Here is a 26546-nt window from a genome sequence, read left to right as displayed (position 1 = left end):
TTTTCGATGATTAATATAATGATCAAATGTTTAGTTATATTTATCATAGCCAGTGTACGAGTATGTTATGTGAAACGAGAAAATATCATCTGACCTTGGGATGTTATCAAACACAGTATCTCGGTGACAAGTTGCTTAAAACGGAGTTAAACCTCTGTCCTCACGTACAGACATGCTCATATATATGCATACACACATACATACATACATATTTATAGGCAGTGTTCGATGCTTGCATGAGTTGGCTTTTTTTTTTTTTTTTTTTTTTTTTTTAGTTAATTTCCAAGCCGCAGGATTTCCTAAAGTTTCTGCCAAGTTCCTAATTTTTGAGTTCCTTTCGTTAAACTTGATCTACCTTTATCTTGCTCTTCGATCAATGGCTGTTGCATCCACTACTCCAGGTGTCTACAACTCTTCATCCAGTTATTCATTCATACTTTCTTTAGGTCCAAACTATTTTAACCTACTTCTCACTTCCCTAACACTGTCGATATCTATGTGTCCTTTAACCCCCTTCAGTTCGATAAGGCTCTTTATATTTTATTTCTCCCTCCCACCAGACAATCGTTTTCCATCAAGGAAGGGTCTTAAAGAGGTACGGAAAGTAGTTAAAGGAGGCTATATCTAATTCCACCTACAGTACGAAAAGCCCCCTTTAGGCTGAATAAAATCGTCTTGATGTGACAATAGTATAATAAAAAATACGTCATCTGACTGAAAGAGGTTAATTTCGCACATGATGTTCTGCCCCTCAGGTTGACACTGCACATCCCCCTCACTCTTCTCTGTTCAGCACGTTGATTTCTGCGAACGTCTTCTCTCTTCGCTGCCCATGTTTTTACTAAGTTACAATGTCACGTTATGTACACGTGGAGCATAAAGAACAAATCTCTCTAGCCCTTTCAATATGATGAGGTCTTTGTCTTCGTTACCGCCAGAATATTTTAGTTACAATAGGAGACACTTTCTTTAACTAAATAATCTGGACATAATAGCCATTAATCTTTCGAGGCGATGACGTATTTTATATTTATACTTAGTACCATCAAAACGATTTTATTTGACTGTGGTAAAGAAGTGGTTAATAAGTTCAAAAAAAAAAAAAAAAAGTCTCCACGTCCAATATCTTGGAGCAGTGAATAGCCTGTATTATCTCAGGGAGGCGGTGGCGCAATCGGTAGAGAGGTGGCCTGCAGTCGTACCGGGCCCAGGTTCAAATCCCCCCTAGGGCGGGGAACAGTTTAAGTATTTGAATTTAATAAAATCAGACTTTATTGATCTACAAGAAGACCAGCCGAGATGTCATAAAAATACCCCAGCTACTATCAATACACCAGTTCTGTATGAGACAGCCCTAGCATATATTCGATATGGACGGTGGGTGTTAGCACCGAAGTGGTGACATGTAGAGGTGAATGGTATGTAGTAGGACTACCTGGCCTTGGGACAGGCTGTGAAACCTATACCCAGAGTCGGACACAAAACACACACAACCCCCCCCCCATCTCCACAACCCTCCCATTTCTCTGTATATATATATATATATTTCTTTCTTTCTCACCTTTCTCTTGAAGACACATGGGAAGGTAACTCGGAATGCTCTCCTAAAGTTTTGGTGCATAAGTGCGTAGATGACTGGGTTGACGGCGGAGTTGGTGTATATCATGTAGTGCGCCACGGAGAAGAGGGTGTGGTAACTCTGATGGAAGACAGAGGCAGAGTAAGGAAGGGGAGGGAGGCAGTGGAAGCAGCGGGGTTGCTGCAGGAAAAGACACAGTAATAAATGAATAAATAAATAAATAACATCTTACTCCCACATTTTGTTACAAGGAAAGGTCGCATAATCAGATCAAGCCAGGCAATTTTGATATGATATGGACCATACTTGCTGGAAGTGTCAAGGGTCAGACAAGAATGAAGTAATCGGATTTGAGAGCAATTGGTCGAAGGTCAAGATCAGAGGGTATGGTCAAATATTTGGCTTTTGGGTCAGTTGGTGGGTGTCAGTGTTGCTTCTCTGGGTGCTCCTTTTTCATGTACGGAGTATTTTATTATTTTTTTTTTTTGACTGTGCAGGGATAGGAGAGCGAATAAAAACTGAACTGGAAATCGAGAACATCGTTAGGAGACGACGTGTATAAGATAAAACAATATAAACGACTGAAGGAGAGCAAGATATAAATACATGCATGGAAGGAATACCAAGAGAAAAGTAAAAGGTAGGAAGGGAGGAAGGCGAGTGAGCAGGAAGCCGGAAATTGAAGAGATTAAAAGGGGCAAGGAGGAGGGAAACGAGAAAATTTATGTCCATTCTAGGTAAAGGAAGATAGCGTTAGCCAGACCCCAGCTTTCAGTCAGGAATATTTGTCTGAAATTAACTCAGCCCTTTCGCTTTTCACTTTCCTCAGCAGGCTAATGTTCCTCAGCCGAGAGAGGCTTGGTAATGTTTCTCTGCCCATAGATTGCGTGTGTGTGTGTGTGTGTGTGTGTGTGAACTTACCATCTCCTTCTTGTCGCTTAGGTAGTGTCCTGAATCGTCTATGAAAATTCTCTTGCCCACTGTAAGGATCTGGAAGGGCAACCAGCCCACGGTAAAGGCTATCACCACTGCGAACATCATCCTCACCACACGCCGCTTCATGTGCACCAAGCCAGGATGCTCTGCCAGGAGAATCAAACACACAGAAAAATCAGAAAGTCAGTTCTATGAAAGCCTCTCCTCACTGGGGCTAGAATACGATACATTCTGATGCAAATTTGTTCGACTACGAACGTTGGAAGAAAAAATAATAATGGCAGAAGACTCTGATTCACTGGACCATGTTTTGAGCAAGCCACTTCTCATTGACATCTACATTATCTCTGGCAGGGAAAGATGGCTTTCTCAGAGAGAGACCCACCGAAAAAGTAGTGTTTTTTTCTCATTATCAACTAAGCCTACACAATTAGGTAATTATAATCGAAATAATTCCAGTTCCATCTAGTCGGTGAACAGGCCCAAAGTCAAATGACACCAGGATGCTTTGGCAGATCAATACATGATTATTCAGAAACATAGCTCCAAAAATCACATATTTATGCTTCTTTGCATAGATAGCATCAGCAAATTTCAAGGATGAAATCATGTCGCCAACATAAATTTAACTCTCATATATAGAACTTAAGAATCATTCATCGCTATCTTTGTTCTGGTGTGCTTGGAAGTGTTGTGTTAATATATATATATATATATATATATATATATACATATATATATATATATATATATATATATATATATATATATATATATATATATATATATATATATATATATATATTCTTTGTCAAAGATTATGGCATGGTAAGTAAATCAGTGCTGTGTCAATAAGGCCACGGGCAGTGAGTGTATCCTCATCATAATTCAGAGTCAAAAATTAGAAAAAATTACACTTATGAATGTACCTCACATAAAAAAAAAATAATAAAAAAGACGTATACAATCCCCGGTAACCTCACCTTTGTTGGTATTCAGCTTGAAGGAGTCGAGTTTGAAGCATATAAAGATAGTGGTGTAGCAGATGACCATGATGATGAGGGGCAGCCAGCAGAGACCGATGATGGTAACTGCCCACCACACTCTCATCTTATCGTCATCCTCCCCGCACGTTCTCTCTGTCATGTCCGCCCACACCCGCTCCTGCGGCGGTGACCCACTTAGTCCTGACCCTTCCACACCCGTCGTATTTACACTTTTAGTCCCACATTAAATTATAATCCACCCCAATAAGAAATTCTATCAGTCTATGCTCACTTCTTTCCATATGGAGCATAATCGCATAAGACAGCCCAAACATAACGATCATCGAGAAGATGTAAACCATCAGTCTTAAATCAACCATTGTTTATCAACCTGTAAATTCTCTTGACTAGGGTAATATCTCCAGATCAAGTATTTAGCCAAAACAATCAGGATTAGAGTGGAGGTTAGCAGCAGCAAAAAAAAAAAAAAAAAAAAAAAAAAAAAGGAAAAAGAAAAGAAAGGAGAATGACATACTCTGGCTGAAAGTCTTAAGAGGACATCACGACTGCTGTGAAGCAAATTCCGTATCGAAACCCGAAAAGCAAATTTTGAACATTACAGAAAAGGGACGTTACTTAACTGTGGTTTAATAGAACATTAGTATGAAACAGGTCCTCGCTATTAGGTCTCTTCGTGATCCTCCAAAGCACATCACTGACTCTGACTTTGTTGATTCTTGGCATAATAATATATATAGACTGGTGGAACTGACAAGAGATCGAGCTCGCTGGCTGGATGTTGTGAGGAGAAGTGCATGATCAGGGATTTGGCACCCCTTTTTTAACGTGGCAGCGTCCGGACTGACGTTTGTGTGAAGCTTTAGAACGTGGTGAAGGTATTTTGGCGTATCCGATAGAGCCAGGATTCCGGGGGCTTGAATGATGAGTGAATGGAAGCGTGGTCCATGGGATTGGGCAAATTTTGGCAGTCTGGACATTGCTACTCCTCACCCTGCCCTAGGGTGGGAATGGTAATCCGGATGATGATGATGACTGGTGGAACATAGACGTATTATTTTTTTTAACGCCAAGTCTCTAACTGCAAGGAATACCTTCATATTAAAATCCAGGATTTATACTTCAGGCCAACATACAACTTTTATCTAAAAACAGTACGTCATTCACAGTGCTCTTCTTTAGATACATGCTTTAAGTCCACAGTATGATGAAGGAACTCATTTGGAACTATCGAGTTAAGTGCACACATTTACACAGACATGCACTCTTGCCTGCACGTGAAATAAAGGAATTTTTCAGTGACACATGAGTGTTTTCCTTAAAAAGGCACACAAGCGCTAAGTTGTGGTACTTCTTCCTACAACTCACCGAGTAAATTCGGTAAATAGCAAAGGGCACTGCGAGGACAGCTGACGCCACCCAGATGACAAGAATGATGGCAATGGACTGCCGTTTCTTGAGATGTTGATGGAAGGGTCGAACCACGCCCAGCATACGGTCGAAACTGATGACCGCAAGAGACGTGACACTCACCAGCATGACCAGCACTGCAAGCCGGTAGAAAGAAGTTTAAAGTTCCATATACAAAGCTATTTAAAAATATATTTTTTTGTCACCTATTCTTGACTTCAGGATGATTTTACATGGAACTACTTACCCTGAATAAATCCTTCCATGTAGCACCAGACCTGGCCTAAGACCCACAGATCATGAGTGTCGCGGATGGTGAAGAGGACGGGTCCAGCCAGTGAGGTGAGGAGATCAGCCACCGACATGTTGAGAATGAAGTGGTTGACGGATGTGCGGAGGAGGAGTCTGTTCCTGGCCAGGATAATGATGATGGCGAGGTTACCAAACAATCCCACCATTAACACCAGCACAGTGTAGCTCCACCTCACACCCAACTCCCATTGCTCAGGAGTTGTTAGGTTTGTCTGATCTGTGAAATTATAGTCCCCGAAGCAGACAGTGAGGTTTTTACTGGTGGTGCAACAAGTGTTGTTACACACCATCTTAGTCTGCAGGTGCCTCACACCCTTCACTATAATCCGACTCACGTTGTTTATCATGCTACTCATATTCACTGCAAAGAAAATATTTATAGTAATTTCAGTCAACTTGCACAGCACGTATAGACTGATTCAGGATCCACGACAGTAAAAATGACTGTGCATGCCTTTCCTCATCATTAGTGAAGTGACTAGCACTGAGAAGCTGCTGAACCCCCGGAGATTACATTTCTAATTATCACTGTTAGCTGCTTACAGACAAGTTCGCTACTACAACAGGCAATGGACAACTTGATTATTTCTCGTCTGTCGTCAACACGATAACAGATCAGAGACACAGCAGTCACTCTATATCAACGTAGCAGAGTTATGTTGTCTGGTGGAGCTGGTCGTACGAACTGGGATGAAGAATGTCCAGTCACCTTGGGACTCTTTACGACACTGCTTCTGCTGCTCCACTTGTCGCCCTGATCACTCCTCATCTTATCTGTTCTCAATCTTCTCGCCGGATCACAACAACTTTAATTCCATCCTCTAGTGAACCCAACAGCCCGTTTCCCTACACTACACAGCAAACTAAGTTCCATACCTTGCCGCCGATATAGAGTTATGACCCAAGTTATCCACAATCAAGACAAAGTTTCTGGGTGTCTGAGAGAGAGGGTAGAGGGGGCGGGGGTGTCGGAGGAAGGGGAGACACTCAGTGAAGATATGTCAAGAGTCTGATAAGGTAACTTCTTACTGTAATCACGCTCGGCCATTTTAACCAAGTCCTCACCACCACTTGCCTTAAGCTCTTTCCACCCTAATGGTTCTTTTTCACATTCTTCTCTCTCCTAACAGTTTTACTAAGCACAGGAGAGGTATTTTGGGACTGGAAGGGTTAGATATTGCCTTCCCTAGCTACATCAGTACCAGAGAGCTCTCCTGAAAAAAAAAAAAAAAAAAGTCCTCGACCTGAAAGTGTGGATGTGATGATAGGAAAGCGATACTGGTGTTACCCTGTGGTGAAGAATGTGTTATAACGCAGGCGATGTTGACTGTGAATGTGATAAGGGAGGGGTCATGGTGGTGGTCGTGATTGTGGTGGTGGTGGTTTTGGTGGTAATGGTTGTGGTGGTGGCGGTGGTGTGATGATTCTTGACCACATTTTTTGTATCTGTCATAAAGTCGTATTCTTGGAGTCATAGGAGGCATCGTAATATCTCTTCATTAACGATTTATATTTTGCATATCCCTTAATGGTCTCTTCTATGATGCTTATTATAGTCTCAGTATCGACATAGCGTACATCAGTAACAAAGAATAAGATATCGAGATGTAATAAGTAGAATAAATTGATAAGGAAGAATTGCTGCGAAATATCCAAAGCCACTTAGAATGCGTCCATAGTCGCTAAAAGATATACAGTAAGTATTACGCATGTTCAGGCAACGTTGTTCAACTTAGGAGAGACGTTTCACACTTGAGGGGTTGGATTTCATTTCACTTACCTCTACCGTACCAGAGGCTTCTTCCAAGGTTAATGAAATCGGCAGGAGGTAGCAGGAGTAAAGCGGATATTACGTCAGTGTAATGAATGGCCTGATACTGGTTTTGGGTTGGCGATGGACGGTACATAGAGGCAAAAATAACCCCTGATCTCGGGAATCTAAAAAATATGATTCATGTCATCTCCTGACGACTTTATTCACCTTATGATAGACTTTTCCAACTAGGACCTTAATAAACCCCATCAATACGAGAGGCCTTTCCTAAGCTGAATGAAATCGTCTGGGGGTAGCAAGTATTACAGAGTTAAGATTTTTTCATGTCCAGAAAGAGTTGAGTACATGATGGAAGTAACGGAAAAAATAAAGTTGAAAATGGGTGTAGTTCTCGTCCTACCTTTGTTTGTCCATCTATTTGTTTACCTGCCTACCGACGTACCTGCCTATCTACCAGTCAGTATATATCTAACTATCTATCTATCTATCTATCTCTATACTCAAACACCTTAATCCCAGAAGGGGTGGCCAGAAACAAATTATCTTCATGTCACCTTGTAGTCAGCCATCAGGTTACCTTCTCTCCATTTCAAATCCCCCTCTCCCATGGACCACCTCTCAACTCCATCCCCCCATCGTTTTCTCTGTGAGAAAAACAAGTCAGGATGACGATAAAGGAAAAGTAGGATAGAACTGATAATGGCCAAAACAGCACTACAGATTTTCGGTATCATGAAAGAGACAATGGTTGAAAAACAAAGCGATGTAATTAAATATGATAGAAATATTACAGGCGAGTTTCATAATGAAGGGAGAGTTCTATATTCTGTGTGCCCGTATACAGTTAGGGAATCATTCATAATCCTAACTTTTATTCTATGATTATCTGAAACTAACAAATCGTCTAAACATATCTGAAATATTGAGTGTCTCAGATGGTTTGAATGTCTCCGATGGTTGGACTTTTCCGTGATGTATTCACCCATCTATAAAGAGACTCTGAATTCTTGAACTATTTTACGTGGAAAGATGAAATGGGGTGATCAAGATGATAATAATGAGAAAAAGGTAAGTCAGAGACGATAATAGTGAATGTGTTGATAATGGTGATAATAATGATGATGATGGAGAGAACTGACGTTAAGTGACGGTGGTGGTGAACGTGTTTTTCATGATAACAGTGCGTTATGCACTGACATAAAATGACAAAAGCGAACAATGTCTTGACCATTTTGATGAACAATAATTGGTAATGAAAGTGATATACAGTTCGCAGAAAGTGCCGATAACAGCAAGACTGATGTCGAAGATAATGATGACGTGTCGAGCTGGACTGATGAGGAAACATGTATAAAATGAAAAGAACATGACGTGACGAATGAAAGTGATAGATTACTTTGCAAAAGATGATGATCGTGGCAAGAGATATGAAATGTTTGGGAGACCATAATGTCAGACGAGACGAAAGAGATTACTGGTTAGTCTGAAAATGATAATGACAGTATCTGTTGTAATGATGATTATAACTGTGGTGAGAGTGATCATGATTGTCATGAAAATAACGAATGCTGGAGTGAAATTTACGATTATTATGTGAATGTGAAGATTATAGTGGTTAGAGTAAGTAGGGATATATGAAGAGTAATAATACTAGCGATTTTTATGTGATAATTAAATAAAAGCATCTATGATGAGTATGATGAGAATAGCACTTTTAAAAATATAAGTGGTCAGAATAATGATGGCAAAGGTGAAAGTGATTAAGCTGTTAGCGGAAGAGGTGATGATATCTGAGTGATAAGGAGAGCAGGCCTAAGGAGAGGCTTTTGGTGATAAGGATGACTACAGTAAGGACAGTGATACACATAGGCAACGCTACGTTGTTGCAACCCTCCATTGACCAAGCATATACCACCCCACCTCCCTGCACACCTAACAAAGCGCATAACGGCCTTCATCCCCCTTCCATCTTTCTTTTAAAGGTAGGTGTAAGGAGAACGCCTTGAGGACACATAACCTGGGCCCTTCAGATTTCTTGCACAGGTCGTATTGAAATCTCTGGATTTTTTTTTTTTTTCATTATTTACAAAAAAGTACCCAAGACACAGCATTCTGCCTAGCAAAAGGCACCAGTTCACCATAAGACACATAACTATGTGAAATTTCATGACTCCGTTGTGAGTACTTTCCGAGTTCTGGCCCGGAAACGAAATTTCTACGCCCAGCCAGTCGCCCTTCCTCCCTGCCGCCCAACTCTAGGACGGACACCTCTTGAACCCAGTGAAAACAACACCCTCCCCTGACTTTGTCAGATGGAAGGTAACAATGATGATACATGTCATGGAAACAGAGAGGACGAGAAAGAATGGTTTAACAACGGCAAGAGCAGCAAGTGTCACTGGAAATTACGGTGAGTAGTTTGAACAGCAGGGAAGAAAGGTTGTTGGTTCACTGAAAGCAGTGATGAGAAATAGGGAGGTGAGTATGGAAGTTAAGAAGGCACTGCATGATGGTATTGTGATCCCTACCCTGACGTATGGAAGCGAGGCGTAGACCTTGCAAGAGGGGAACAAGTCAAGAGTGAGAGCAGTGGAAATGAGTTACTTGAGAGGAGCATGTGGAGTGACGTGGAGGGACAGGTTGACGAATGAAGAAGTGAAGGAACGTTGTGGGGTAGATGTGGATGTGGTTGAAAAGATTAGGAGAAGTACACTGAGGTGGTTTGGACATGTGGAGAGAATGGAGAATGAAAGACTGACTAAGAGGGTGTATGTAGGTGAGGTGGAGGGAGGGAGAGGGAGGGGTAGACCGAGGATGAGGTGGAGGGATGGAGTTGAGAGGTATATGAGGGAGGGGGGGGTGATTTGGGGGGAGGGGAGTCAAATGGTGGGTGACAGAGTGACTTGGAGGCGTTTTGTCTGCGGCCACCCTTTGCGGGATTAGGGCGTCGGGCTATAGATAGATAGATAGATAGATAGTTTGAACAAAATGGTTTGGTGTTAGCCCAAGTACAGTAACAAATACGCCATTGTGCTAAAGCGATTACCTTGGAGAGAGTATATGAAGGTGAGGAAGATGGTGATGATAGTAATAGTGAAAACAGGGATAACAGTAATATATGTTGGGCTTAAGATTAACCTTCGCATGGTCGGAACAACTCTCGTATTCTCTTTCAGCTAATGGTACACGATTTTAGTCAGGTGAATGTGCCGGAGAGAGTACAGTATATGTGGTGACAGAGAGGCAGGCGATGTTGTGGTTAAAAAAAAAAAAAAAAAAAGAAAGAAAGAAGGAAAGAAAGAAAGAAGAACAGAAACAATACAAGAGAGAAAAAAAAAAGGTCTGTAATTAATCCCATCCCGCTGTTATATTCTTTTGTTGTTGTTGTTGTTGTTGTTGTTGTTGCATTCTTACCACCTTCAGACGATTTTATTCACCTTAGAGAGAAAAAAAATGAGAGGTTCTGAAGGGGCTGACTGAGATTTTTCTAAATTCGTCGGTATTAAGGGTTTATCCAAGGTTTAAATCGTGTGGATGTGAGATTAAAATAGATGGACGTCATTGTACTGATGGGGTTTATGAGATTTTCATATAACGTTGAAAGTGATGTTAAAAGCGATGATGAAAGTGATGATGTAAATGATGAAGGTGTGGTATGAACTGTATCTCATCACGTACGGGAATAGCGAGAGTAAAGTGAGGTCATCCTGCCCTAGATATTAACCTGTTCACTACAGCATCATTTCCATTTTGTTCATGACCCCAAACAGATGTGCTCTGCTTAGGGGAGTTTTCTTTTTTTTTTCTTTTACCTGCAGGGTTTAGATATAACTACTATAAATCCATTCTCTTCTTGGTTGAATAAAATCGTTCAGTAGCAGGAAGCGTGAAATAAGGGAAGAATGTGTGGAGGGGAGAATGTGTTAAAGGCGATACGGATGACATTGTAAGTGATGTTGAAAGTGACGATTGAGGTGTGAGGGTCAATGCTGGACGTAATGATGCTTGCGTGAGGATTACTATATTGACATTGATTGAGGTGATAATGACGAAAGTGATGCTGAAAATGATGGTGAGGGTGTGAGGATTAATGTGTTGAAGACGATACAGATGACGATGAAGCTGACACTGAAAATGACAGTGGTTTGTGGGTGAAATGTGCTGAAGGTAATACTGATGATGATGTGATGTGATGCTCAAAGTGATAAAGCTGTTGTGGGGACTAATGTGTTGAAGATGATACAGATGGTGAAAGTGATGCCGAAAGTGATAGAGGTGTGAGGGCTATGTTTTAACTGAAGCAGATGATGAAGATGATGAAAGAATCATGATATATATATATATATATATATATATATATATATATATATATATATATATATATATATATATATATATATAAACTGATGTGGTCATATGGATAGAAATGACATTGGAAGTGATAGTGAAAGTAGTGGTAGTATTGAAAAAAGAAATAGGGCCTGGCAAAAATAATAGGCCTATAATTAATGTGGTGAATGAAATACAGTTGATGATGATGAAGGAAATGATGCTGAAAGTGATGAGGATGATTTAGTGGACATACCTGTGTCACCTCACGTATGGACGTTATCAGGCTATTCACACACAGACCCCCCGCGGACTCGTAAACACACACACACACACACACACACACACACACACACACACACACACACACACACACACACACGTACACGTAAACATAATGCACACCAACATTATCTTTCTATTTATCTAATTGCTTCTCTTTCTCTCTCTCTGAAGACATGTTTGGTGATTAGAAAAGGTGCGTGTGTGTGCTCAGTATTATCATTGTGTGTGTGTGTGTGTGTGTGTGTGTGTGTGTGTGTGTGTGTGTGTGCGCACTCAGTACTATCTTTGTGTGTGTGTGTGTGTGTGTGTGTGTGTGCGCTCAGTACTATCTTTGTGTGTGTGTGTGTGTGTGTGTGTGTGTGTGTGTGTGTGTGTGTGTGTGTGTGTGTGTGTGTGTGTGCGCTCGTGAATATCGTCTTTTTCTATACATGACATTGTGCAAAGGTAAGAAGTCGATCTCTGCGAATCATACTTCCTCAAGTACATCATAAACAAAAAGAGAGAAAAATAATCCCAAGGCCACACACCCTCTCCCTATTCACACTTAAAACATTATTGCGCAGGAGGTGTCCGAAAATATATTACAATGATCATTATATTTAGTCACGTTCCAAGGTGATACGGTTATCATCATGTGCATGTGATAACGTTATTGACCAGGATTATTTCAAGTACGCGATATATAGGGTTCTCGTTAAAGTAGTTCTCTCGTGATAAGCAGACTCATTTGGGCCTTTGCAACAGCCATCGTCTGTATGCAACACTTTTTCTATCAAAGTCAGCACAGACACTTTTTAATCGTCTATTTCTTGTGAGCTAATACTGAACCGCTTATACTGAGATTTTCTAGGCCGCTCTCCCTTAAGCTTTCTAATAATACAGTAATAGCGAGGTTTGTTTTTATGACGTATATATCAATGGTTCTTAGGGAAGGCGGTGAAGTTGTTTTAGCCACATGTAATGCCTCGATTAATCCCCTTAATCTGGTAACGTACTTTAATGGTTATTTTGCTTTTTACTTCTTGACATATTTATTCAACCCTGGTACACCTTTGTAGTGAAGGTATTTGTGAAGGTTATGCTCATCCTCAATAGTTCCAAAAGTCTTTTTCAAGCTGTCATTTTTTTTCCGTCATGTTTCTAGTCCTGCCCAGACCCTGCTTCAGATTCCCTGCCTTCCATTTGTGTGTGTGTGTGTGTGTGTGTGTGTGTGTGTGTGTGTGTGTGGTGTATATGGTGTGTGCGTGCGTGCGTGTGTGCGTGCGTGCGTGCGTGCGTGCGTGCGTGCGTGTGTGTGTGTGTGTGTGTGTGTGTGTGTGTGTGTGTGTGTGTGTGTGTGTGTGTGTGTGTGTGTGTGTGTGTGTGTGTGTATCATAATCAGTTCATTAATGCCCTAATATGCATGCCACATAAAAAAAAATGAGCAGATCTTTCTCAGTGTAGCACCAGAGTTATGCGATACATATGAATGATTAACTTCTTTCCAGCCTCTTTAATCTGAGGACGTCGTTTTCATTTTATCTTGCAATTTTCTGACGATTTTATTCAGATTAGGACAGCTTTTTTCATACTGAAGGGGTTAGATACAGCTTTCGCCAACCTTCAGCCCAGTAAAATCGCCAGGTGATATAGCACTGTAAAGGTGAAGGTTGGCGCAGTCCCTAGGAGCCATTTAGCCCCGGTGTTCATCTCGTAACTCAGGCCGTTGACCTTGTGGAGGATTATTCGCCCATAATCCTGTGATACAACAATGCATCATCCAGTATACCACAGTTACCTTCCTAAGGTGTTACCCTAGGTATCCATTTTACCTACCAACCCAGAAAGGTTGGCTGGACACCTGCGTCAAGTAGAGCCAGCTGCTTATACCAAGATTTTTGAAGCCTGGCACTGTTGGGCCGGCTATCAATGCTGACCACTCGGCCACCGCTGCAAAAATAACACGAAAACACGTCATCGGACTGAGGGCGGTTGAAAAACACAGCTTTTTGTCCTATACTATCACATCACTGATACTGTACCCATCAGAAATGTTAACTACACAGACTCCGACCGTGAGACCAGATTACGACTATAAGAGGATTGTGTAAGAGGTGATGCTCGTGGAGAGACACCCTAGCCATGACCCCAAGTACCACATATTTACCTTAGCCCACTCATGTTTGAAACAGCTCTAACCTTGTATTCCTGCTAACACCCAAACAACCAGCCTCATTTTGCCCACTTCATGGTGTAGGGCCTGAGGCTAAGCAACTGTGGTTTAGGTGTAGATGATTAGCATATGTCCGTTGATGACATTACATTACACATGCGTTGAAAGATTGGAGATTATAAGCAGAAGGAGGGACAGACTGAGGAGGACACTTCCAGAACTGACCAGCTGTGTACATTAATCACATAAATCCGGGTGACATCTCCTTTTCAGCTCTCTTACTGCTCCCAGACGATTTTATACAACTTAGGAAGGACCTCTCGAATTGAAGGGGCTTATGAAGAGATTTATGAAGGATATCCTGCTATTCTAAGATATATTCTTGTCATAATAAAATCGTCAGGAGATGTCAAGAATAAAACGAAAAATACCTTCGTGCTCAGTGGATTAGCCTGGGAAGGAAAGAAGAAACTAAAATGATTCAGGAGACGTTGAAGCTAACATACGGAAGATGAAAGGGAACTGTTCAGGCAATGCTTGTGCCTGCTGTTTTTACCATAGCTATCTGCGAGGCCTTTTTAAGGAATACTAAGGGAGGGGAAAAACTGAAAAGGTCAAGGTGATACTTTGTTGTGCTGTCGAACGTATTTGTGTGTGTGTGTGTGTGTGTGTGTGTGTGTGTGTGTGTGTGTGTGTGTGTGTGTGTGTGTGTGTGTGTGTGTGGAGGACAATATAGTGAGATTATAGTATGCCAATTCATGACATTGGTGATAATCTCTTGTGGGTATACACTGTGCTCAAATGGGTAAATGAATTAGTATAGGTGGTGGCAGATAAGAGAGTAAACAAGGGACTTTTTGTGTAAGATGTGCGAGTGTGTGAGTAGGTGTGAGAATTGCCGATGGAGGTGTGCTAGGAAGAATGAGTAACTAAGTTGGGGGGAGATATGTGAGACGTGTGTGAGACAGAACAAGGATTCCGAGGGTTTGAATGATGTGTGAATGAGTGTATAACCCATTTCACTGAACATGATTTTAATAGTTCTTCCATGTTGTACTATTTCTCTTCCTGTTTCCTACCTCACACCATCTTCTTGTGGGAAAGAGGTTCAGGATGATGATGATGATGATGATGATGATGGTGATGATGATGATGTGTGTGAATAAGCTGGTGTATCTCTCAAAAAGTAAGGCGGTATTCGTGAATGTGTGGGTGTGTAGGAGGTGTGTGAGTCAGCCAGAGATGTGAAAGAGCAAGGGGTATGACTGGATATAAAGAGGTGCATGTGTCAGCTGATGAATGTGTGAAAGACCTGCAGTCCGTGAGGAAGTTATTGGATATGTGAATGATTGTCAGGCGTGTGAATGAAAGAGCAAGGGGATGTGAGTAGATTTATGTGTGTGTGTGTGTGTGTGTGTGTGTGTGTGTGTGTGTGTGTGTGTGTGCGTGCAGTGGGTATGTGGAAGAGCAAAGGTGTGTGAGGGAACAAATGTACATGTGGGTGTGCCGGAGGTGTGTGGATTGACCCGCCAGATAATCAGACCACTCACGCCGGTACTCAAAAAGATAGACATGAAAATCACTACCAGCACCTAACCAACTCTCTCTGCTCATTTCTCATTCCCTCCGTTATCTCTTCTTGTATATTCTCGCAAAGGAGATGAAGCCGGGTGGGAAAGTACACTAGTATGGACAGAATAACAAGAGCTCTTAATAACATTGCCCCATCTTGTAATGTTAATTTCCATCCTTCTCAACGCCATGTCAGCCACTTCCACCTTCTTCCACCTTATATACTGATAACTCTCTCTCTCTCTCTCTGTATGTGTATGATTGTGTGTATGTGTGTGTGTGTGTGTGTGTGTGTGTGTGTGTGTGTGTGTGTGTGTGTGTGTGTGTGTGTGTGTGTGTGTGTGTGTGTGTGTGTGTGTGTGTGTGTGTGTGTGTGTGTGTGTGTGCAGTATTATACAGCTACACATACATGGTATATACATGCATACATACATACATACACACATTCATACATACGTACATACATATAGTACATGTAACTATGATATATGCTTGATGATAAATGTATAAACTGTTGTAGAGCAAGTGAACAACCCCAAGATATGCTTGTTGCATCACTGTCCGTCAATGTCTCATCATGGGTCAGGAACTGGGACACTCCACCCTTATCTCGGGCAAGGATGAGCTCTCCAGTCACCATTGATTTAATGATGACGCCTCTGTCAGCCTCGGAACTGATATCAACACACTGAGAAGTCAACCCAGGCTTCTAATGTGTTGTTGGGTTAACTTGACCGTTTTGAGTTTTTGTGACGAATAAAACCGTGGGTCGAATGATGAATAATGCTGATTTCATAATAACGCCTGTGTCAACTTCTTCAGTCATCAACCAAGGAGTCAGCTCAGGCGTTAAATGTGTTGTCCGATTAACTCCTGCAGTCCGATAACTTATTTTTTTAGTTTTGCATTTCTAGACAATGATATTCCACTAAAAAAAGATTTTTTTTGAACAGGATGATTTCGATATAGCCTTAATTAGCCCCTTCATTTCTTAAGTGCCCTCATAAGCTCTATGACCTCATCCAGCAGCACCAAGACAAAATATAAAAACGTCCTTTAGCCAATTTTGCACCTAGTATTTCGCATCCGCTTTATTCCTGCTATCTCCATGCGACTTTATTCATCTTGAGCGAGATGTTTTGAACTGCAATTTTAGATATAACTTACATTAACCCGTTCATTACTATGGCGCTCTCCTAAGTTATATATAATCGTATAGTGGCAGCATCTATATTTTAAGGCAGTAAGTTAGTTCTTATTCAGGTAAAGATCATTTGACAGAGAGAAAAAGGAAGTGAAATGGTGAATCCTCCTAAACGTAGTTTATTTCACCTTAGGAAACATTGTATGAAGTTGTTACCTCTAGACGACTTTATTCAACTCAGAAAGACCTAATCACCTGCAGTGAAAGGATTAGTGATGGCTGAACCTGATCCCTCCAGGTCGAAAAGTCCCCAACCGAACAAACTCACCTGGAGGTAGCAAGAACTTAAAGCATGCAAACAAAACCAAACAAACCAAAAATAAATCTTCCCAGCCTTTGCATGTACTGTGTGCCAGCGTATGCCATTTTCAGATATCAGGAACTAAATTCAGAAACCTTCCAAAGCAGAAATCTTGCACATGATTGCCTGTTTATACTTTCACTTATACGCAAACAGACACCTGACAAATAATTTGGACTGAGCATTAAAGCTGGACACGCGATCCAATAATATGATTTCTGATAACGATATACGACTATGAAGGCTTGTTTGTTGTAAAGACTGGTCAGGATACTTTCTAAATGCATCCCCCAGGTAATTAGGATGCTGCCAAAATACTTCCCCAGGTAATCTGTGATACTTCATACATACTCCCCAGGTAATCTACAATAATTCTAAATACATCCTCAGGTAATCCATGATACTTTCTAAATAGCTCCCATGTAATCTAGGATAATTCTAAATACTTCCCCAAGTAATCTGAGATACTTCTGAGTACTTCCCCGGGTGATCTTGGATAATTCTATATACTTCCCAAGGTAATCTTGGATAATTCTAAATATTTCCCAAGGTAATCTTCGATAATTCTAAGTACTTCCTCAGGTAATCTGGGATCATTCTAAATACTTCCCCAGGTAAAAAGGAGTACAAAGGAAAGAAAACAGCAACAGACCTAATGGTCTTATCGAGGCTGCCTGTTACAAAAAGACTATCACTATGATATCTAATTCTACAAGTTGAAGGTAAGAATAATAAAGCAAGAAGGTAATCTGGGATCATTCTGAATACTTCCCCAGGTAATCGAGGATAATTCTAAATATTTCCCCAGGTAATATAGGATACATTCAAAATACTTCCCCAGGTAATCCAAGATGCTTCCTAAATATTTCCCCAGGTAATCTAGCATAATTTCTGAATACTTCCCCAGGTAATCCAAGCTGCTTCTTAAAAATTTCCCCAGGTAATCTAGGATATTTTCTGAATACTTCCCCAGGTAATCCAAGATGCTTTTTAAATACATCCCAAGGTAATCTATGATACTTTCTAAATACTTCCCCAGGTAATCTGAGATACTTTCTAAGTACTTCCCCAGATAATCCAAGATAAATTCTAAATATTTCTCCAGGTAATCCAGGATACTTTCAAAATACTTCCCCAGGTAATTCAGAACGCTTTCTAAATACTTCCTCAGGTAATCTTAACTGGAGTACCTGATTATGTTGTGATGCTGATAAATGGTGAGGTCAGAGGAGATTCTAGATGTGCTGGGAGAACAGAGGAGGTTGGGTGTATTTTTCGGTCTCTTGTTACCCCCTGATGATTATATTTAGCTTTTATCGGAGAGCCCCGTGTTAGCGTAAGGGTCAATTAAGGCTTTATCAAACCTCTCCGCTTAGAAAAGTCTCTTGCAAGATGAAAAAGGTTATCTGATAAATTTTCGTTTTATTTTTATTGCCACATGATGATCACAGTTTCAGTTTAGGAGGGCCCTCTATTAGTGAAAGGGTACATGAAGGGTACAAAACCCCTCCAGTTAGGAAAATCTATCCGAAGCTTAAAAAAAGAAAAAAAAGAGGAAGATAATATGAAGGAAACAAAAATAAATAGATTCGTCCCAGCCTAGGTGTATGTGGCTGGGAATACACAGGGGATTAGTTGTATTTTTCGGTTTATTCTTGCTTCTTCCAGACGATTTTACTGCTAGCTTAGAAAAGCACCCTCGTAGTGAAATTATTGGAAGAGTCTCTCCTAAGCAGAATGCAGTCGCCTGCACATAGTAAAATAGAATACCAAAATACCAACGATTTTCCCTATTCTTGGTGTATGTGGTGTGCCAGCGTACCCCAGTTAAAAATACGACGTAATCTTAACGTGAGTGCCTGATCGTGTGGTGTTTTCGAGACACGATGTCCTTACCACCGGAGTCAGATGAAATTTTAACAGCGCTGGGAATACAGAGGAATTTGGGACGTCACTCTTGTATTTATGGGAAAGCTGCGGTGACGTTGCCTGTAGGGTAACTTGTGTGGAAAATAGGAATACATAAGAGACTGGAAAGTCAGTGCCTGTCGGGAAGCTTGAGGGGGCTAGTAGTGAACGCAACATATCTCCTTACACAACCAGTTTTTGTTTTATCGACTGGTAAAGTAATTCGTTTAAAACTTTGGCTGCATGCGGTATCTCAGCTGCAAAAAGTCGTTTGGTGATATCAAGAATAAAGTACCTAAGCTTGACCTACACAATGAAAGAATAATAGAGGGATTATTATATTTTTTCAGACTCTGACTTTGTGTCATATGATATCAGTCGGAATAAAAAATGCCTAGGTCTGCAGCGCAGACTGTTTCCCAGTTGAATAATTATCGTCCGGTGTTAGCAAAAATATAGCACCTGGTTTGAAAATATAGCACCTGGTTTGATCATCACATGAAAAGGGATGCAGATATATGTGACTATTTTCTGCGCAATGTTTTGTAGCAGTTGAATGAAAATCAGTTATCATCAGGAATAAATTGCAGGTGAGAGTATAACAATAAAAGAGTCAAACGTGTAATGGGAATATCAGGACCCCATTGCTGAGTACCTTTTCTGCCAGCTTAATAAAAACCGTCTGTTATTAACATACTGTCTGTCTGATAACCATAATAAAAGGAAATTGGGGTCATCGTAGTGAAGAGGCTATAGCTATGCCAAATTGCACGTGGAAAATCTGAAACATCTATGTAACCGGAGCTGCCCCTCATGTCACTTCCTTCTCCAATGTCTTCCGCTGTCTTGCTAAACTCGTACCAGTTACAATAATCCACAGCAATGACTAAATAGATAAGATATACACACGGTTCCTGCCACTTGAGGGTTACTTGAAAAGCAGAATTTGTAGTGGAGATAATAGTCTCTTCAGTTTCACGAAAACGGAAGTCCGATATAGATAAAGATTTCAGAGTGGAAGATGGAACTTTAACCCTTAACCCTATAGAGTCCAAGATTTTCCCCCTTTGCTTAATGAAATTATCTAGCGATAGCCGGAATAAATAATCACCTTTTTTCGTTCTTGTCTTTCTTTCCTTCTTTCTTTCTTTTTTTACTGCGCCATAACTTCATACTAGCTGCAGTGGACATTTTTAAATAAAAGTAGAAATCGTATACAAGGATCCAAAATAACACAAGTTATGGTGTTAGAATACCTTGAAATAATAGTTTAGTGGATATACAGGGCCTTGTATCCCACGACAATAAGGGAATGAAAAAAATAAGTAGACTATCAAACAATATTCGACAAAAATATAACAATGTCAGTTAAAAAGAGATAATGAGATTAAAAACTATGCTCTGACAACACAAAAGCAAGAAAACCTGACGTGGAGAGAGAGAGAGAGAGAGAGAGAGAGAGAGAGAGAGAGAGAGAGAGAGAGAGAGAGAGAGAGAGAGAGAGACGTCAGATCTGCAGGCGAGTACCTATTATAATTCACCAGAACAGTGACAGATTTTACTGAGAAAGAGTTTGCCAATTTTACGAAGCAGTGCGTGTAAAAAAGAAAAAAAAAGAAAGAAAAAAAAAAGATAAAGTAGAAGGTACGAAAGATTACCATGAAAAGAGAGAGAGATGAAGGCGAAAGAGTATTCCAAATTGACGACGATGTTCTCAGAAAAAGATTACTGGGGAAAATTTTCCGGTTTTACGAGAAAGTGCAAAGAAAAAAAAAATGCAGTTGAAGATTACTGCGAAAGATGGAACTTACAGCGACAGATTATTGTGAATTCACGAGGGAGTACACACATAAATAAATAAATAAATAAATAAGTAAAAATTGCACTTGAACTGATAGGGAACGAGAGAAGATGAGGCAGCTGTTTGACGCAGAAGAATGAAGACCAAGACCAAGAACAGCTGTGACAGCCGTACCCACCGCAACCATATTCCCCATCTTAACTTATCCTTCAGACTCACTGCAGGTGCACACCACAGGCACCTCAGACACACCTCAGACATTCTCCAGGCGGACACTAGACACACCACCAGTACCCCCATCGCAAGGATGTGTGCGCTCAAAACACTACGATGGTAACTTGCCAGAAGTCACACTTCATAAAGGTACTATTAGTCAGTGAGTGAGTAAGTGGCACAGTTAGGGACACAAGCCACATTTGGCCGCCGCCTGCAGATTCTCCAGAAGAATAGTCTATGTTTATGTCTATCGGCTGCACGGAGGACCATTGAGGAAGACAATCAGTTTTGCTAAGTTCCAATCTTTCTCCAAAATACGATCCGCAATAGTCCATGCTACTTCCAAGTCCCCATTTATACTGCTTAGTGAACAGGGACAAGGAGGAAAAACACTGTGCCCAACATTCTGACCGACCTGAGAACTAAGCTCAAGTTCTTCCAGTTGCAGGTTATTTATGCTAACCAGTGAAACCCTGACTTTCCCTGAGATGAGCTGAAAAAACGGAGAGGCTTGACTAACCCAGGATGAAAATGCTGGGGAGGAAATGAGACTGTGTGTGTGTGTGTGTGTGTGTGTGTGTGTGTGTGTAGAGAGAGAGAGGGGGGGAGGGGTGGAGACGTGTGAGAGGAACGAAATAAAGGGAAATGTAAGTGAGAAGGAAGGACAAAATATAGGAGAAAGTATAAAGTGGAGGACAGGGAGGGGAAGCACTGAGGAAAGGAAATGATGGATGATAGGAGGAAATGATGTGAAGAAAGGAAGAGAAAGAGAGTGGGGAAAACGTGAGGAAGGAACAAAAAAAGGAAAATGTAAGGAAGGATGGAGGACAAAAAATGGGATATAATGAAATGAAAGTTGGGAAGATGACGATTTATCAGGAAAGGTTATCCCCTCCAAAATAATAATAATAATAATAACAATAATAATAATAATAATCCAGCGACTAAAAAATGGGAATAATAATGAGAAAAAATTGAAGACAAAAGCTTTAGGGACAGGAAAAAAGGGGTACAGAGTTGTAAAAGAGGCAAGGGAAAAAGTGAGAGGAAAAGCAGAAAGGAACTAAGAATAATAAAAGATGAAAGAATAGAGAAGGACGAGAAAGAGAAAAGAAAAAATGCACAATAAGCAGGACAAAAGAGGAAAGGATAGAGCAGTATACACACACACACACACACACACACACACACACACACACACACACACACACACACACACACACACACACACACACACACACACACACACACACACACACACACACAGACGAGGGAGAAGAGAGGTTGATAAACTGCAATGGAATCAAGAAAAAAAAAAAAGAAGGAAAAAGAGATGAATGTAGGTAAAAGAAGAAAGATAAAGCCGAGAGGGAAAAAAGGAAAAGGCAAATGCTGATAAAAAGACAGAGAGAAAAAACGAAGAGGAAAAGGAGGAAGAGATAAAACAAGACCACCCTTGTTGTAGTTGCTTCAGCGCGGCGACATTTTATCTCCACTTATCTGGAGAAAAGGTGGAGGAAGCAAGTGGGTTCTCATATGCCTCCACCACTCCACTCTACTCCTCATGCCTCCACCACTCCACTCTACTCCTCATGCCTCCACCACTCCACTCTACTCCTCATGCCTCCATCACCCCACTCTGCTCATACCTCCACCATTCCACTTCAGTCCACATGCCTCCACCATTCCACTTCAGTCCACATGCCTCTACCATTCCACTCTACTCCACACGCCTCACCATTCTTTCTCCGCTTTACTCCACATGTCTCCACCGCTCCACTTCACTCTACATGCCTCCGCCACTCCTTTCCACTTTACTCCATATACTTCCATCACTCCATTCTACTCCACATGCCTGCACCACTCTATTCTACACCACATGCCTACTCCACTCCACTCCACTTTATTCCACATGCCTCCACCACTCCACTCCACCTTACTCCATATGCCTACTCCACTCCACCTGACGTGCCGCCTTCACTCCATTCCACATGCTTTCACAACTCCATTCCACATACATCCACATCTCCATTTCACATACCCCCTCAGCTCCATGTCACATGTGTCCACCACTCCACTCCATATGCTTCCACCATTCCACTCCACACCACATGCCTCTGCTACTCCACTCCCCATTTCACAACCATTCCACCCCATATGCTTCCACCATTCCACTCCACTCCACATGCCTCCACGATTCCCCTCCACGCCACATGTCTCCACCATTCCACTCCACGCCACATGTCTTTGCCACTCCAGTCTCCATGCCTCCACCATTGCACTCCAGTCCACATGCTTCCACCACTCCACTCCACATACCTCCACCATTCCACACCAATCCACATGCCTCCACCATTTCTCTCCACCCAGCTATTTTGCTCGTCATTCAACTGCATGACCCTCCACTCCATTACAAATCGCTCCACTCTCTTTCACTGCAAATCACACCACTCCATTTCACTGCATGCCACTTTGCTCCATTTCATTACACATCACATCACTTCATTCCACTGCGTATCTCTCCAGCCTACTGTATATCACTCAACTGTATATCATTCCACTCCACCCAGCTCAGTATTGCTGTACGCCAATTTACTGCGTGTCATTCTCCTCAACGCCCCTGCATACCACTCCGCCCATCTGTACTACATGTCACTCCACTCCATTCCACTGTATGTTACTCCACTTCACTCCACGCCATGATACATATCTGCAGTGTAGTGCCACTCATCCTGACTCAGCTAGAAATATAAATCACTCCACTCCACTCCACCTCTCTGCATATCACTGAACTTCATTCCACTCCTCTGCATGTCATTTCACTCTGCTCTATCTCCGTGCATCGTGTTAGTTTCATTAGTAGTGTACCGTCCATATAAATATTTATGTCTGTGTCCCTGCAATCTCGTCAGCAGCATTAGCTCCCTAACATACGATACTTGTGAGGAGTGCAACAGGTTTACACATTATCATGAGAGAGAGAGAGAGAGAGAGAGAGAGAGAGAGAGAGGGTGGGGGAGGGGAATGAGAAAAAAAGCACAGGAGGGCAAAGACAGATCACCAGAGCAATGAATGTAAATGAGAGCATATTACAACTTCAGTGGAGGGAGGGAGACGGAATGACCTGGGGCAGTGAAGATGAGGGTGATAAACAGAGTGAGTAACGAAGATGGAATAGTGGGAGAGACCGAGATGAATGCAGAGAGGGCGAGCAGTGCCAATTCAACAGATGTGTTAGTCTGTAGCTGATGGGTGATCTGATGAACAGTAAAATTACACATAGACTTCCTATATTGCATTTCGAGTCTCTGCGGGACATCTTTGTGATATGAGATATTCTGCATAGTGTTTATGATATTCCAGCTTCTATATATATGTCTATAACCAGACACCTTAATCCCGGAAGGGGCAACCACGAACAGATGGCCTTCAGGTCACCCTATGCCCTGCCAGCAGGCTGCCCTCCCTCAGATTCATTCATCCTCATCCACGTACCTCTTTACACCATTCTCCACCTCATCCTTGGTCTCTCCCTCCAATGTACTGAAATTTTGTTTACGTCCTCCAACGGCTTGGTGGCCTACGAACCTAATAACACCTGCCTTGCTACAAACTGTTTCCTTCATTCTTATCAGGCAGTCAACCGTAACCCACAAGGAGAATCTGATACCAAAGTCTTAGTCTCTGAATATAATTATAGTGGTGGAGCCACAGTTTATTAAAGAGATGCAGGAAATCAGTTGGATGAATCTCGAGACTTGCCTATAAAGACACATTCAGTATCCTCATTCAAGTCGTTCCCTTTAAGACAGCCACGCAGAACTCAGCTGTCAACACTTATTCATCCCTGATCAGTTCATCCGTATAATTACAAAGCTCGTCACCACCAGAACAGCATTCCTTAGCCGTCTTTACCACTGCCATATGATCTCCAATTCTAGGGCAAAATGTCTAGAAGGTATTCGACATTGCCACATTTTGATGCTTTCCTTTACACACACACACACACACACACACACACACACACACACACACACACAAATATATATATATATATATATATATATATATATATATATATATATATATATATATATTTGTGATAGGTGGGGGCGCTCACCATCCACTCACTCGATGTAGTGCTGCCCTCGGCTGTCTGCCCTTTCCTCTCTTCCATCCTTCTTACCTTCCATCCTCTTCTGTCTTACTTTCCTTCATTCTTTCCTCGTCCTTCTGCCTACGGGTGACTTTACATTTTCTCTTCTGTCTTTTTTCCTTCATTCTCTCCTCTTCCTTCTGCCTGTGGTTGACTCATCACTGAGTGACAAACCAAATGGTTTCCTGTACACCAGGAAACTATTTACTATGCTGGGTGGTAACCATATAATCAAATTTTGGCGCCTGGAGGTTTAATGGGTAATTATTGCACTCCAATCGGATTGAACCGGTGAAGGTTTATATCCAAGGGGTGGTTGGGGTTTCCTGCTCACGTAATGCCACTCAGGGATGAGTGAGGATGGTCACTCTCATCTTAAATGTCAGGACCAACTTATACAGCCCCGGGCTCCTACGCTTCTTATGGGGGAACATTGGATTCGATGATGATGATATATATAGATATATATATTATATATATATATATATATATATATATATATATATATAATGGAGCCTCTGCGGTACAGTGGTAGAGTGTGCGTCTCGGCTGGTGAGCGGGGGTTCGCCTCCCCACCAGAGTTGTAAAAACTTTGGGAAGCGTTCACCACGCCACTGACCATTTTGGCGGACGCAAGGGGTGCTGTGGTTGAACCGGTGTATGCTTGCACCTAGTCGGCTTAAGGTGGGCCGATTACACTTGGTTCACAGACTACACACACATCCAAAGCCACTCCAACACTACAATTACACTCACAAGCACTTCTCACCCTACATACAGTCTCTACCAGACAGCTTAAGCCACTTGGTAGAGATACATTGGCTGTATCGTCCCTGCTTCGGTAGGGATAGGCCGGACCTGCAGTGGACCTCAACGGCTGATGATGATGATGATGATATATATACGGTATATATATATACTATCTGTCTATCTATCCGTCTATAGATAGATAGGTATTGCGAGAGGTGATTTTGCAGGCTATGATTCATTAGTTCCTCCGTTGTGCATAATAAGTGATATTTAAGATCAGCGATAATGATATAATAAAAATTCCAAGATGACTGAGATAACACCAGGAAGTCCAATCAGAAAACCACGCGATGGCGCAGCCTGGTACTGTACATGCTACATGTTACAGATTACCCTAAAAAAAAAAAAAAAAAAAAAAAAAAAAAAAAGCTTGCAATTTCGAACAATGATCTTCCCCAACAAAATTCTGATGTCTTTACTACTCGATTGCCATGCATCAACACTCAGCAACGATTTCAGAGGCGAATGAACTCCTTTAACATCATCATCCCAGAATCTTGTATAGAGTGCTCGTGCGTCCAACCAGAGAACACCTCAGGGAACTAAATCAAGGTCGTTTCCCGGCTGATGCGAGACTGCCAGTTGAGTTAAATTTGACAAGATGATCCCTCTCCCCAGATCTGATTGCGTCGGTTTGGATCTTTTCCAAGTCAGCACCAGCTCCGTATTGAGATTACGCCAATAATCAAACTCAGAGCCACAGTTTCAATTATTTGAGACGTATGAGAATTAAATAATGATCTTCAACTACAGAAATCGATACGAGTGTTGTGGTGATGATCCGGATGTCGTCAGTC

General features: G+C 41.5%; 1 protein-coding gene across 1 annotated transcript in view; it reads right to left on the bottom strand.

Moving 5' to 3' along the window:
• The window catches only part of LOC145398987 (uncharacterized), a 26391-nt gene extending 3472 nt beyond the window's left edge, over positions 1-22919 (bottom strand). Inside the window, exons 1-8 of the mRNA XM_080271716.1 lie at positions 22825-22919; positions 15912-16027; positions 13445-13558; positions 5177-5602; positions 4888-5066; positions 3499-3679; positions 2501-2661; positions 1562-1699 (exon numbers count right to left, since the gene is read on the bottom strand). Of these exons, the coding sequence (XP_080127842.1) occupies positions 1562-1699; positions 2501-2661; positions 3499-3679; positions 4888-5066; positions 5177-5602; positions 13445-13558; positions 15912-16027; positions 22825-22919 (1410 nt within the window). The remainder of the gene's footprint in view (positions 1-1561; positions 1700-2500; positions 2662-3498; positions 3680-4887; positions 5067-5176; positions 5603-13444; positions 13559-15911; positions 16028-22824) is intronic.
• Between the last annotated feature and the right edge of the window lie 3627 nt (positions 22920-26546).

This window comes from Coenobita brevimanus, chromosome 47, assembly GCF_032717465.1.
Source record: "Coenobita brevimanus isolate Jiangsu-jjx chromosome 47, ASM3271746v2, whole genome shotgun sequence".
Classification (NCBI taxonomy): domain Eukaryota; kingdom Metazoa; phylum Arthropoda; class Malacostraca; order Decapoda; family Coenobitidae; genus Coenobita; species Coenobita brevimanus.
This window is presented reverse-complemented; position numbering and strand designations above follow the sequence as displayed.